This window comes from Salmo salar, chromosome 18, assembly GCF_965601325.2.
Source record: "Salmo salar chromosome 18, fSalSal1, whole genome shotgun sequence".
NCBI classification, from domain to species: domain Eukaryota; kingdom Metazoa; phylum Chordata; class Actinopteri; order Salmoniformes; family Salmonidae; genus Salmo; species Salmo salar.
Window position 1 is genome coordinate 92846161 of NC_138308.1, and position 15461 is coordinate 92861621.

The 15461-nt window shown below is 46.4% G+C and overlaps 1 protein-coding gene across 2 annotated transcripts in view; it reads right to left on the reverse strand.

Annotated features, from left to right (window-relative positions):
• The window catches only part of LOC106578106 (1-phosphatidylinositol 4,5-bisphosphate phosphodiesterase beta-3-like), a 101806-nt gene that overhangs the window by 10275 nt on the left and 76070 nt on the right, over positions 1 to 15461 (reverse strand). Inside the window, exons 21-29 of one of the 2 annotated variants that reach the window (XM_045700505.2) lie at positions 14692 to 14791; positions 10691 to 10795; positions 8124 to 8218; positions 7639 to 7774; positions 5468 to 5503; positions 5203 to 5312; positions 4919 to 5028; positions 4422 to 4581; positions 1 to 44 (exon numbers count right to left, since the gene is read on the reverse strand). The exon at positions 1 to 44 is cut by the window's left edge and continues 33 nt beyond it. In XM_045700505.2, the coding sequence (XP_045556461.1) occupies positions 1 to 44; positions 4422 to 4581; positions 4919 to 5028; positions 5203 to 5312; positions 5468 to 5503; positions 7639 to 7774; positions 8124 to 8218; positions 10691 to 10795; positions 14692 to 14791 (896 nt within the window). Of the gene's footprint in view, positions 45 to 4421; positions 4582 to 4918; positions 5029 to 5202; positions 5313 to 5467; positions 5510 to 7638; positions 7775 to 8123; positions 8219 to 10690; positions 10796 to 14691; positions 14792 to 15461 lie in introns of both variants that reach the window. The other variant, XM_045700504.2, reaches the window with a different exon arrangement.

Genomic DNA, 15461 nt, shown 5'->3' on the forward strand with positions numbered 1-15461 from the left:
GCCGGCTGGCATTCCTGGGCCGTCTCCTCGAGTTTCTGAGACAGCTGGAGCACATAGGAGGAGGGCTGAGAGAGTGTGACCACTCGTAGGTGTGTGTGTACATCTGGTAGGTGTGTGTGTACCTCTCGTAGGTGTGTGTGTGTGTGTGTGTGTGTACCTCCTGTAGGTGTGTGTATGTGTGTGTGTACATCCGGTAGGTGTGTGTATGTGTGTGTGTACCTCCTGTAGGTGTGTGTGTGTGTGTACCTCCTGTAGGTGTGTGTGTGTGTGTGTGTGTACCTCCTGTAGGTGTGTGTGTGTACCTCCTGTAGGTGTGTGTGTGTGTACCTCCTGTAGGTGTGTGTGTGTACCTCCTGTAGGTGTGTGTGTGTACCTCCTGCAGGTGTGTGTGTACCTCCTGCAGGTGTGTGTGTGTGTGTGTACCTCCTGTAGGTGTGTGTGTGTACCTCCTGTAGGTGTGTGTGTGTACCTCCTGTAGGTGTGTGTGTGTACCTCCTGTGTGTGTGTGTACCTCCTGTAGGTGTGTGTGTGTACCTTCTGTAGGTGTGTGTGTGTGTGTACCTCCTGTAGGTGTGTGTGTGTGTGTGTGTACCTCCTGTAGGTGTGTGTGTGTACCTCCTGTAGGTGTGTGTGTGTGTGTACCTCCTGTAGGTGTGTGTGTACCTCCTGTAGGTGTGTGTGTGTGTGTGTGTGTGTGTACCTCCTGTAGGTGTGTGTGTGTGTGTGTGTGTGTGTACCTCCTGTAGGTGTGTGTGTGTACCTCCTGTAGGTGTGTGTGTGTGTACCTCCTGTAGGTGTGTGTGTGTGTGTACCTCCTGTAGGTGTGTGTGTGTACCTCCTGTAGGTGTGTGTGTGTGTGTGTACCTCCTGCAGGTGTGTGTGTGTGTGTGTACCTCCTGTAGGTGTGTGTGTGTACCTCCTGTAGGTGTGTGTGTGTACCTCCTGTAGGTGTGTGTGTGTACCTCCTGTGTGTGTGTGTACCTCCTGTAGGTGTGTGTGTGTACCTTCTGTAGGTGTGTGTGTGTGTGTACCTCCTGTAGGTGTGTGTGTGTGTGTGTGTACCTCCTGTAGGTGTGTGTGTGTACCTCCTGTAGGTGTGTGTGTGTGTGTGTACCTCCTGTAGGTGTGTGTGTGTGTGTACCTCCTGTAGGTGTGTGTGTACCTCCTGTAGGTGTGTGTGTACCTCCTGTAGGTGTGTGTGTGTGTGTACCTCCTGTAGGTGTGTGTGTACCTCCTGTAGGTGTGTGTGTACCTCCTGTAGGTGTGTGTGTGTGTGTACCTCCTGTAGGTGTGTGTGTGTGTGTACCTCCTGTAGGTGTGTGTGTGTGTGTACCTCCTGTAGGTGTGTGTGTGTGTGTGTACCTCCTGTAGGTGTGTGTGTGTGTGTGTGTACCTCCTGTAGGTGTGTGTGTGTGTGTGTGTGTGTGTACCTCCTGTAGGTGTGTGTGTGTGTGTACCTCCTGTAGGTGTGTGTGTGTGTGTGTGTGTGTGTGTGTGTGTGTGTGTGTACCTCCTGTAGGGGTGTGTGTGTGTGTGTGTGTGTGTGTGTGTGTGTGTGTGTGTGTGTGTGTGTACCTCCTGTAGGTGTGTGTGTGTGTGTGTGTGTGTGTGTACCTCCTGTAGGTGTGTGTGTGTGTGTGTGTGTGTGTGTGTGTGTGTGTGTGTGTGTGTGTGTGTGTGTGTGTGTGTACCTCCTGTAGGTGTGTGTGTGTGTGTGTGTGTGTGTGTGTGTGTGTGTGTGTGTGTGTGTGTACCTCCTGTAGGTGTGTGTGTGTGTGTGTGTGTGTGTGTGTGTGAGTGTGTGTGTGTGTGTGTACCTCCTGTAGGTGTGTGTGTGTGTACCTCCTGTAGGTGTGTGTGTGTGTGTACCTCCTGTAGGTGTGTGTGTGTGTGTGTGTGTGTGTGTGTGTGTGTGTGTGTGTGTGTGTGTGTGTGTGTGTGTGTGTGTGTACCTCCTGTAGGTGTGTGTGTGTGTACCTCCTGTAGGGGTGTGTGTGTGTACCTCCTGTAGGTGTGTGTGTGTGTGTGTGTGTGTGTGTGTACCTCCTGTAGGTGTGTGTGTGTGTGTGTGTGTGTGTGTGTGTGTTGTGTGTGTGTGTGTGTGTGTGTATACCTCCTGTAGGGGTGTGTGTGTGTGTGTGTGTGTGTGTGTGTGTGTGTGTGTGTACCTCCTGTAGGTGTGTGTGTGTACCTCCTGTAGGTGTGTGTGTGTACCTCCTGTGTGTGTGTGTACCTCCTGTAGGTGTGTGTGTGTACCTCCTGTAGGTGTGTGTGTGTGTGTACCTCCTGTAGGTGTGTGTGTGTGTGTGTGTACCTCCTGTAGGTGTGTGTGTGTACCTCCTGTAGGTGTGTGTGTGTGTACCTCCTGTAGGTGTGTGTGTGTGTGTACCTCCTGTAGGTGTGTGTGTGTGTGTACCTCCTGTAGGTGTGTGTGTGTGTGTACCTCCTGTAGGTGTGTGTGTACCTCCTGTAGGTGTGTGTGTGTGTGTACCTCCTGTAGGTGTGTGTGTGTGTGTACCTCCTGTAGGTGTGTGTGTGTGTGTACCTCCTGTAGGTGTGTGTGTGTGTGTGTGTGTGTACCTCCTGTAGGTGTGTGTGTGTGTGTGTGTGTGTGTGTGTGTACCTCCTGTAGGTGTGTGTGTGTGTGTGTGTGTGTGTGTGTGTGTGTGTGTGTGTGTGTGTGTGTACCTCCTGTAGGTGTGTGTGTGTGTGTGTGTGTGTGTGTGTGTGTGTGTGTGTGTGTACCTCCTGTAGGGGTGTGTGTGTGTGTGTGTGTGTGTGTGTGTGTGTGTGTGTGTGTGTGTGTGTGTACCTCCTGTAGGTGTGTGTGTGTGTGTGTGTGTGTGTGTACCTCCTGTAGGTGTGTGTGTGTGTGTGTGTGTGTGTGTGGTGTGTGTGTGTGTGTGTGTGTGTGTGTGTGTGTGTGTGTGTACCTCCTGTAGGTGTGTGTGTGTGTGTGTGTGTGTGTGTGTGTGTGTGTGTGTGTGTGTGTACCTCCTGTAGGTGTGTGTGTGTGTGTGTGTGTGTGTGTGTGTGTGTGAGTGTGTGTGTGTGTGTGTACCTCCTGTAGGTGTGTGTGTGTGTACCTCCTGTAGGTGTGTGTGTGTGTGTACCTCCTGTAGGTGTGTGTGTGTGTGTGTGTGTGTGTGTGTGTGTGTGTGTGTGTGTGTGTGTGGTGTGTGTGTGTGTGTGTGTGTACCTCCTGTAGGTGTGTGTGTGTGTACCTCCTGTAGGGGTGTGTGTGTGTACCTCCTGTAGGTGTGTGTGTGTGTGTGTGTGTGTGTGTGTACCTCCTGTAGGTGTGTGTGTGTGTGTGTGTGTGTGTGTGTGTGTGTGTGTGTGTGTGTGTGTGTGTGTGTGTATACCTCCTGTAGGGGTGTGTGTGTGTGTGTGTGTGTGTGTGTGTGTGTGTGTACCTCCTGTAGGTGTGTGTGTGTACCTCCTGTAGGTGTGTGTGTGTACCTCCTGTGTGTGTGTGTACCTCCTGTAGGTGTGTGTGTGTACCTCCTGTAGGTGTGTGTGTGTGTGTACCTCCTGTAGGTGTGTGTGTGTGTGTGTGTGTGTGTACCTCCTGTAGGTGTGTGTGTGTACCTCCTGTAGGTGTGTGTGTGTGTACCTCCTGTAGGTGTGTGTGTGTGTGTACCTCCTGTAGGTGTGTGTGTGTGTGTACCTCCTGTAGGTGTGTGTGTGTGTGTACCTCCTGTAGGTGTGTGTGTACCTCCTGTAGGTGTGTGTGTGTGTGTACCTCCTGTAGGTGTGTGTGTGTGTGTACCTCCTGTAGGTGTGTGTGTGTGTGTGTGTGTGTACCTCCTGTAGGTGTGTGTGTGTGTGTGTGTGTGTGTGTGTGTGTGTGTGTGTGTGTGTGTGTGTGTGTGTGTGTGTACCTCCTGTAGGTGTGTGTGTGTGTGTGTGTGTGTGTGTACCTCCTGTAGGTGTGTGTGTGTGTGTGTGTGTGTGTGTGTGTGTGTGTGTGTGTGTGTGTGTGTGTGTGTGTGTGTGTACCTCCTGTAGGTGTGTGTGTGTGTGTGTGTGTGTGTGTGTGTGTGTGTGTGTGTGTGTGTGTGTGTGTGTGTGTGTGTGTGTGTGTGTGTGTGTGAGTGTGTGTGTGTGTGTGTACCTCCTGTAGGTGTGTGTGTGTGTGTGTGTGTGTGTACCTCCTGTAGGTGTGTGTGTGTGTGTGTGTGTGTGTGTGTGTGTGTGTGTACCTCCTGTAGGTGTGTGTGTGTGTACCTCCTGTAGGGGTGTGTGTGTGTACCTCCTGTAGGTGTGTGTGTGTGTGTGTGTACCTCCTGTAGGTGTGTGTGTGTGTGTGTGTGTGTGTGTGTGTGTGTGTGTGTACCTCCTGTAGGGGTGTGTGTGTGTGTGTGTGTGTGTGTACCTCCTGTAGGGGTGTGTGTGTGTGTGTGTGTGTGTGTGTGTACCTCCTGTAGGTGTGTGTGTCTCTTCTTTCTCTCCAGTGAGTGTTGTTGTTGTCGTAGTTTGAGGAGCTCGTCCATCTGCCACTCCCTGAGCTGCACTGTCTGTTTCTGTAGCTGCACCTCCAACGCGGTCAGCTGCCTCTGCACCGGCTCTGCTGACTCACTGACACACACACACACACACACACACACACACACACACACACACACACACACACACACACACACACTGTGTCTCTCCCTCTTTTATCACTAGGAACCAACTCCCAGGTCTCTAGATACTTGCTGTAGTTCTGAATGGACAGGGCTGTATTCACTAGAACCAAACGGAACCAAACGGAACCAAACGGTCAGGGACCGACCTACATTTTGTCCAATAGTAACTCTTCCTATTTGGAGTAAACGGTTGCGAAACGATTTGCTACAAATAGCCAATGAATACAGCCCTGAGTTAATGGATTGTTTGGAATCTCTTCCTCCTCTTCATCCCTCCATCTTACTTCTTCTTCATGCTGGATTTCAAGTGTTTCTCCATCTGACTGCGTTGTTTCTGTGTGTCAGAGTGGAGCTGGCTAAAGCGACTCTTCTGCTCCTTACTCAGGGACCATACCTGTTAACACACACACACACGCACGCACGCGCACACGCACGTGTCAAAATGTTCAATAATCACAAGCAGTATTTGTTACCGATGAATAAATATATTATTGTTGTTTATTGGTAAGATCTCTGCTAGTTACTGTTTCCAATGAGAGACGGATGTGACAGTGACTGGCAGTCTAACCTTCTTCAGGTGTTTCTTACGGAGCTCTTGGAGTTCTTTACACTGTTTGTTTAACAGCTTCAGATATGACTTCTGCTGTTTCAGCTCTTCAATAGACTGAGCCTGGAGATCTGAGAGAAGGGGGAGAGAAATGGGGGAAGAGGGAGAGAGGAAGAGAGAAAGAAACAGTGGAATTATCCGATTGATTTGGCCTCCCACCACAAGATGGCGATAGTGAGTTCCGTGGTGTAATGTAAGGTAGATGAGAGGAAAGGGGAGTACTTACTTGTCAGGACTATCGCAATAAGATCCTCTTTCTGGCCTGAAACTTGGAGACAGGGACATAACATGACTGGTATGTATATTACAGCACGATAACATGACTGGTATGTATATTACAGCACGATAACATGACTGGTATGTATATTACAGCACGATAACATGACTGGTATGTATATTACACAGCACGATAACATGACTGGTATGTATATTACACAGCACGATAACATGACTGGTATGTATATTACACAGCACGATAACATGACTGGTATGTATATTACACAGCACGATAACATGACTGGTATGTATATTACACAGCACGATAACATGACTGGTATGTATATTACACAGCACGATAACATGACTGGTATGTATATTACACAGCACGATAACATGACTGGTATGTATATTACACAGCACGATAACATGACTGGTATGTATATTACACAGCACGATAACATGACTGGTATGTATATTACACAGCACGATAACATGACTGGTATGTATATTACACAGCACGATAACATGACTGGTATGTATATTACACAGCACGATAACATGACTGGTATGTATATTACACAGCACGATAACATGACTGGTATGTATATTACACAGCACGATAACATGACTGGTATGTATATTACACAGCACGATAACATGACTGGTATGTATATTACACAGCACGATAACATGACTGGTATGTATATTACACAGCACGATAACATGACTGGTATGTATATTACAGCACGATAACATGACTGGTATGTATATTACACAGCACGATAACATGACTGGTATGTATATTACACAGCACGATAACATGACTGGTATGTATATTACAGCACGATAACATGACTGGTATGTATATTACACAGCACGATAACATGACTGGTATGTATATTACACAGCACGATAACATGACTGGTATGTATATTACACAGCACGATAACATGACTGGTATGTATATTACACAGCACGATAACATGACTGGTATGTATATTACACAGCACGATAACATGACTGGTATGTATATTACACAGCACGATAACATGACTGGTATGTATATTACACAGCACGATAACATGACTGGTATGTATATTACACAGCACGATAACATGACTGGTATGTATATTACACAGCACGATAACATGACTGGTATGTATATTACACAGCACGATAACATGACTGGTATGTATATTACACAGCACGATAACATGACTGGTATGTATATTACACAGCACGATAACATGACTGGTATGTATATTACACAGCACGATAACATGACTGGTATGTATATTACACAGCACGATAACATGACTGGTATGTATATTACACAGCACGATAACATGACTGGTATGTATATTACACAGCACGATAACATGACTGGTATGTATATTACAGTACGATAACATGACTGGTATGTATATTACACAGCACGATAACATGACTGGTATGTATATTACACAGCACGATAACATGACTGGTATGTATATTACACAGCACGATAACATGACTGGTATGTATATTACACAGCACGATAACATGACTGGTATGTATATTACAGCACGATAACATGACTGGTATGTATATTACAGCACGATAACATGACTGGTATGTATATTACACAGCACGATAACATGACTGGTATGTATATTACACAGCACGATAACATGACTGGTATGTATATTACACAGCACGATAACATGACTGGTATGTATATTACACAGCACGATAACATGACTGGTATGTATATTACAGCACGATAACATGACTGGTATGTATATTACAGCACGATAACATGACTGGTATGTATATTACACAGCACGATAACATGACTGGTATGTATATTACACAGCACGATAACATGACTGGTATGTATATTACACAGCACGATAACATGACTGGTATGTATATTACAGCACGATAACGCTTCACACTTGATAGCTTCACAATAATACACATTTAACGATGACCAACAGGATACAATTGTGAAGGGAAATAATGTCTGAAGAGATGGCATTGAATTGAAGTGGCTGGCGGGCGGAGACATAGGACAACATGCTCGTTATAATAGCTGGAATGGAATCAACGGGACGGCATCCGTCTGATGGGGTCGATACCTTTCCGTCCTCGTAACACCTCCTCCCACCAGCCTCCTCTGTAACAACGTAGCCCTACCTGGACCAGGTGAGCTGGTGAAGTCAACGATGTCATCGACGGGGGCGGGGACGGGATGGAGGGGGAAGGGGATCTTCACAAGGGGGGCGTCACCCTCCAAATCCTGCCCTCCCTCCTTTGGCTGCTCAAAAACATTCTACACACACACACACACACACACACACACACACACACACACACACACACCACACACACACACACACAGACACACAGACACACACAGACACACACCAGAGTGAGACGGTAGCCAGGTCAACATAACCTAAGCATTATAATGGATGGCGTTCTAGACTTATTCCCAGACCGCTTACATGATAAGGAAACGAACGTGTACTCATGCAATCTGGTTGACCTCTTTAACTTGTAACTCATGCAGTGGCGGGCCGGCGTTCATAGTAATGGCACCCTTACTGCTGGGCCTTCATCAGAGCAGCTAGCTGTCTCTCTGCCTATCAGTGTGTGAGCGTCTGTGTGCGTGTCCTCACCTCACTGTTGTCCTCCATTAGAGAAGCCAGCTGTCTGTCTCTCTGGACCAGGAGACTGTAATGTTTCATGGGGTTGGTTAAGGCCTCAGCATACTCTGTAACACATGTTTCATGGGGTTGGTTAAGGCCTCAGCATACTCTGTAACACATGTTTCATGGGGTTGGTTAAGGCCTCAGCATACTCTGTAACACATGTTTCATGGGGTTGGTTAAGGCCTCAGCATACTCTGTAACACATGTTTCATGGGGTAGGTTAAGGCCTCAGCATACTCTGTAACACATGTTTCATGGGGTAGGTTAAGGCCTCAGCATACTCTGTAACACATGTTTCATGGGGTTGGTTAAGGCCTCAGCATACTCTGTAACACATGTTTCATGGGGTAGGTTAAGGCCTCAGCATACTCTGTAACACATGTTTCATGGGGTTGGTTAAGGCCTCAGCATACTCTGTAACACATGTTTCATGGGGTTGGTTAAGGCCTCAGCATACTCTGTAACACATGTTTCATGGGGTTGGTTAAGGCCTCAGCATACTCTGTAACACATGTTTCATGGGGTAGGTTAAGGCCTCAGCATACTCTGTAACACATGTTTCATGGGGTTGGTTAAGGCCTCAGCATACTCTGTAACACATGTTTCATGGGGTAGGTTAAGGCCTCAGCATACTCTGTAACACATGTTTCATGGGGTAGGTTAAGGCCTCAGCATACTCTGTAACACATGTTTCATGGGGTTGGTTAAGGCCTCAGCATACTCTGTAACACATGTTTCATGGGGTAGGTTAAGGCCTCAGCATACTCTGTAACACATGTTTCATGGGGTAGGTTAAGGCCTCAGCATACTCTGTAACACATGTTTCATGGGGTAGGTTAAGGCCTCAGCATACTCTGTAACACATGTTTCATGGGGTAGGTTAAGGCCTCAGCATACTCTGTAACACATGTTTCATGGGGTAGGTTAAGGCCTCAGCATACTCTGTAACACATGTTTCATGGGGTTGGTTAAGGCCTCAGCATACTCTGTAACACATGTTTCATGGGGTAGGTTAAGGCCTCAGCATACTCTGTAACACATGTTTCATGGGGTAGGTTAAGGCCTCAGCATACTCTGTAACACATGTTTCATGGGGTAGGTTAAGGCCTCAGCATACTCTGTAACACATGTTTCATGGGGTAGGTTAAGGCCTCAGCATACTCTGTAACACATGTTTCATGGGGTAGGTTAAGGCCTCAGCATACTCTGTAACACATGTTTCATGGGGTTGGTTAAGGCCTCAGCATACTCTGTAACACATGTTTCATGGGGTTGGTTAAGGCCTCAGCATACTCTGTAACACATGTTTCATGGGGTTGGTTAAGGCCTCAGCATACTCTGTAACACATGTTTCATGGGGTAGGTTAAGGCCTCAGCATACTCTGTAACACATGTTTCATGGGGTTGGTTAAGGCCTCAGCATACTCTGTAACACATGTTTCATGGGGTTGGTTAAGGCCTCAGCATACTCTGTAACACATGTTTCATGGGGTTGGTTAAGGCCTCAGCATACTCTGTAACACATGTTTCATGGGGTAGGTTAAGGCCTCAGCATACTCTGTAACACATGTTTCATGGGGTAGGTTAAGGCCTCAGCATACTCTGTAACACACAAGGAGCAATGTGCCTGGTACACACATTTGTTGTTGCATTTAAGTGCAGAAAAGGATGTCATGAAAGTAATTTCCTTAGTAGGTGATGTCAGAGTTCAGCTAACGTGAACGAGTTCTCCCAGTAAAAATGTAGGGGCGTATTCATTACATCTTTCAACGGAAACCGCTAACTGATCACCATTTCATTACCAAACGGAATGAAAACGGAGAGGGACCAACCCGAACTTGTCCAATAGAAACTTTCTGTTGCAAAACGTTCTGCAAAAGAAAATATTTTGCAACCGAATCGGCGTAATGAAAACATCCTTGGTGTTCTTTACGGGTAGTGCCGTCCTCTGGGGTTACGGGTAGTGCCGTCCTCTGGGGTTACGGGTAGTGCCGTCCTCTGGGGTTACGGGTAGTGCCGTCCACTGGGGTTACGGGTAGTGCAGTCCCAGGGCAGTTATGGGTCGTGCAGTCCCAGGGTAGTTATGGGTATTGGAGTCCCAGGGTAGTTATGGGTAGTGCCGCCCCAGGGGGTTATGGGTAGTGCAGTCCCAGGGGGTTATGGGTAGTGTGCGTTCACCCTGGTGTCCCTTAAGAATGTAGTCCTAGAGGGTTATGGATAGTATACTCCTTGGGGGTTATGGGTAGTGTAGTCCTAGAGGGTTATGGGTATTGTAGTCCTAGAGGGTTGTGGGTAGTGTTGTCCTAAAGGGCTATGGGTAGTGTAGTCCTAAAGGGTTATGGGTAGTGTAGTCCTAAAGGGTTATGGGTAGTGTAGTCCTAAAGGGTTATGGGTAGTGTAGTCCTAAAGGGTTATGGGTAGTGTAGTCCTAAAGGGTTATGGGTAGTGTAGTCCTAAATGGTTATGGGTAGTGTAGTCCTAAATGGTTATGGGTAGTGTAGTCCTAAAGGGTTATGGGTAGTGTTGTTTCTTACCCTGGTGTTCATTAGGAACATAGTCTTGAGCCTCGGTATAGACCAGGAGGGAGGGCAGCATCAGAGGTTGGTTCATCTCGTTCTTCAGGCTGATGTAGTGGTAACCTACGCACACACGATTTAAAAAACACACACGTTGAAACATCCCAAGAAAACAACACATCTCATAGTATTAGAGGTGATTCACCAGTATGATAATAGATTGAGAAGGACCGAGCACGCCCCCATTCTCATCGACGGGGCTGTAGTGGAGCAGGTTGAGAGCTTCAAGTTCCTCGGCGTCCACATCACCAGCAAACTAACATGGTCCAAGCACACCAAGACAGTCGTGAAGAGCGCGTGACAAAACCTATTCCACCTCAGGAGACTGAAAAGATTTGGCATGGGTCCTCAGATTATCAAAAGGTTTTACAGCTGCACCATCGAGAGCCTCCTGACTGGTTGCATCACTGCCTGGTATGGCAATTGCTCGGCATCCGACCGCAAGGCACTACAGAAGGTAGTGCGTACGACCCAGTACATCACCGGGGCCAAGCTTCCTGCCATCCAGGACCTCTATACCAGGCGATGTCAGAGGAAGGCCCTAAAAACTGCCAAAGACTCCAGCCACCCAAGTCATAGACTGTTCTCTCTGCTACCGCACGGCAAGCGGTACCGGAGCGCCAAGTCTAGGTCCAAGAGGCTTCTAAACAGCTTCTATCCCCAAGCCATAAGTCTCCTAAACATCTAATCAAATGGCTACCCAGACTATTTGCATTCCTCCCCCTCCCCTCTTCTATGCTGCTGCTACTCTCTGTTATTATCTATGCATAGCCACTTTAATAACTCTACCAACATGTACATAATTACCTCGACACCGGTGCCCCCCGCACATTGACTCTGTACCGGTGCCCCCTGTATATAGACCCGCTATTGTTATTTACTGCTGCTCTTTAATCATTTGTTATTCTTAGCACTTAAGGTATTTTCTGTTAGGGCTAGGGGGCAGTATTTTCACAGCCGGATAAAAAACGTACCCGATTTAATCTGATTATTACTCCTGCCCAGTAACTAGAATATGCATATAATTATTGGCTTTGGATAGAAAACACCCTAAAGTTTCTAAAACTGTTTGAATGGTGTCTGAGTATAACAGAACTCATTTGGCAGGCCAAAACCTGAGAAGATTCTGTACAGGAAGTACCCTGTCTGACCATTTCTTGGCCTTCTTTGCCATCTCTATCCATTACAGAGGATCTCTGCTGTTACGTGACACTTCCTACGGCTCACATGGGCTCTCAGAAGGCGGCAAAAAGCTGAATCGTGGCTTTGCAGGCTCTGGTTGAAACAAAGTAGCGCGTTTGGGTAGTGGCTGGTTACAGTACTGTGAGACTCAGGCGCGTGCCCGCGTCGACAGAATGCTTTGTTTTCTTTCCTCTGTTTACCTAAACGCAGATTCCCGGTCGGAATATTATCGTTTTTTTACGAGAAAAATGGCATAAAAATTGATTTTAAACAGCGGTTGACATGCTTCGAAGTACGGTAATGGAATATTTAGAAATCTTTTGTCACGAATTGCGCCATGCTCGTAACCCTTATTTACCCTTTCGGATAGTGTCTTGGAACGCACGAGCAAAACGCCGCTATTTGGATATAACGATGGATTATTTTGGACCAAACCAACATTTGTTATTGAAGTAGCAGTCCTGGGAGTGCATTCTGACGAAGACAACAAAGGTAATCAAACTTTTGTAATAGTAAATCGGAGTTTGGTCAGGGCTAAACTTGGTCGGTGTCTAAATAGCTAGCCGTGATATCTACTGAGAATATTGCAAAATGTGCTTTCACCGAAAAGCTATTTTAAAATCGGACATATCGAGTGCATAGAGGAGTTCTGTATCTATAATTCTTAAAATAATTGTTATGTTTTTTGTGAACGTTTATCGTGAGTAATTTAGTAAATTCACCGGACGTTTGCGGGGGGTATGCTAGTTCTGAACGTCACATGCTAATGTGAAAAAGCTGGTTTTGATATAAATATGAACTTGATTGAACAAAACATGCATGCATTGTATAACATAATGTCCTAGGGTTGTCATCTGATGAAGATCATCAAAGGTTAGTGCTGCATTTAGCTGTGGTTTTGTTTTTTGTGACATATGCTAGCTTGAAAAATGGGTGTCTGATTATTTCTGGCTGGGTACTCTGCTGACATAATTTAATGTTTTGCTTTCGCTGTAAAGCCTTTTTGAAATCGGACAGTGTGGTTAGATTAACGAGAGTCTTGTCTTTAAAATGCTGTAAAATAGTAATATGTTTGAAAAATTGAAGTTTTCGGATTTTAGAGGAGTTTGTAGTTCGCGCCACGCCCATCATTGGATATTGGAGCAGGTGTTCCGCTAGCGGAACGTCTAGATGTAAGAGGTTAACTCATTGGGATAGGGGGCAGCATTGGGACGTCTGGATGAAAAGTGTGCCCAGAGTAAACTGCCTGTTTCTCAGGCCCAGAAGCTAGAATATGCATATAATTAGTAGATTTAGATAGAAAACACTCTGAAGTTTCCAAAACTGTTAAAATAATGTCTGTGAGTATAACAGAACTCATATGGCAGGCAAAAACCTGAGAAAAATCCAACCAGGAAGTGGGATATCTGAGGTTTGTAGTTTTTGTGATTGCCTATCCAATATCCTGTGTCTATGGGGTCAGATTGCACTTCCTAAGGCTTCCACTAGATGTCAACAGTCTTTAGAAAGTTGTTTCAGGCTTCTATTGTGAAAGGGGAGAGAATAAGACCACTCAAAGCAGGTGGCTCAGCTGAAAGCCTTTAGTTATTTATCGCGCACGGCCGTGAGCGCGAGCTCCGTTCCCTTTCCTTTCTAATGACAACGGAATTGTCCGGTTGGAATATTATTGAAGATTTATGATAAAAACAGCATAAAGATTGATTATATACATCTTTTGACATGTTTCTATGAACTGTAATGGAACCTTTTTGACTTTTCGTCTGGGCTTTGTGCATTTGGATTACTGGACTAAACGTGCGAACAAAAAGGGAGGTATTTGGACATAAAGATGAACTTTATCGAACAAAACAAACATTTATTGTCTAACATGGAGTCATGGGAGTGCCATCAGATGAAGATCATCAAAGGTTAGTGATTCATTTTAATGCCATTTCTGACCTTTGTGACACCTCTCCTTGGTTGGAAAATGGCTGTATGGTTTTCTGTGGCTAGGCGCCGATCTAACATAATCGCATGGTGTGCTTTCGCCGTAAAGCCTTTTTGAAATCGGAAACAGCGGCTGGATAAACAAGAAGTTTATGTATAACGCTTGTATCTTTCATCAATGTTTATGATGAGTATTTCTGTAATTTGATGTGGCTCTCTGCATTTTCACCGGATGTTTTGTTTGAGACAATGCTTTTCTGAACATAAAGCGCCAATTTCAAATGAGGTTTTTGAACATAAAGATTAACTTTATTGAACAAAACACACATTTATTGTCTAACATGGAGTCCTGGGAGTGCCATCCGGTGAAGATCATCAAAGGTTAGTGATTAATTTTAACACTATTTCTGACCTTTGTGACACCTCTCCTTCTTTGGAAAATGGCTGTCTGGTTTTCTGTGGCTAGGCGCTGACCTAACATAATCGCATGGTGTGCTTTCGCCGTAAAACCTTTTTGAAATCGGACACTGTGGCTGGATTAACAAGAAGATTATGTTTAAAATGGTCTATAATACTTGTATGTTTGAGGAATTTTAATTATGAGATTTCTGTTGTTTGAATTTGGCACCCTGCAATTTCACTGGCTGTTGGCGAGGTGGGACGCTAGCGTCCCGAACGATCCCAGAGAGGTTATAGGCATTTCACTGTAAGGTCTACCTACACCTGTTGTATTCTGTGCATGTGACAAATACAATTTGATTTTAAAACAGAATATTGCAAGTAAATCCCCATGGCAACAGATTACAATAAGTCTGAATGGCTGACTCCAGCAAACCGTACTCAGTACTGACCAGGGCGGATAGTTGACACAGGGCAGATACGATGTCCCAGGAACTTCCCATTCTCCTCAAACACGGCGATCCTCAAAGACGCCAAGGTGGGGAGGACCACCTAGAGAAGAGGAGGGGAGTCGAAGAGAGATTATCAGGACAATCCTCAGAGACACACCAGGGTGGAGAGGACCACCTAGAGAGGAGGAGAGGACCACCTAGAGAGGAGGAGAGGACCACCTAGAGAGGAGGAGAGGACCACCTAGAGAGGAGGAGAGGACCACCTAGAGAGGAGGAGAGGACCACCTAGAGAGGAGGAGAGGACCACCTAGAGAGGAGGAGAGGACCACCTAGAGAGGAGGAGAGGACCACCTAGAGAGGAGGAGAGGACCACCTAGAGAGGAGGAGAGGACCACCTAGAGAGGAGGAGAGGACCACCTAGAGGAGGAGAGGACCACCTAGAGAGGAGGAGAGGACCACCTAGAGAGGAGGGGAGGACCACCTAGAGAGGAGGAGAGGACCACCTAGAGAGGAGGAGAGGACCACCTTGAGAGGAGGGGAGGACCACCTAGAGAGGAGGAGAGGACCACCTTGAGAGGAGGAGAGGACCACCTAGAGAGGACCACCTAGAGAGGAGGAGAGGACCACCTAGAGAGGAGGAGAGGACCACCTAGAGAGGAGGAGAGGACCACCTAGAGAGGAGGAGAGGACCACCTAGAGAGGAGGAGAGGACCACCTAGAGAGGAGGAGAGGACCACCTAGAGAGGAGGAGAGGACCACCTAGAGAGGAG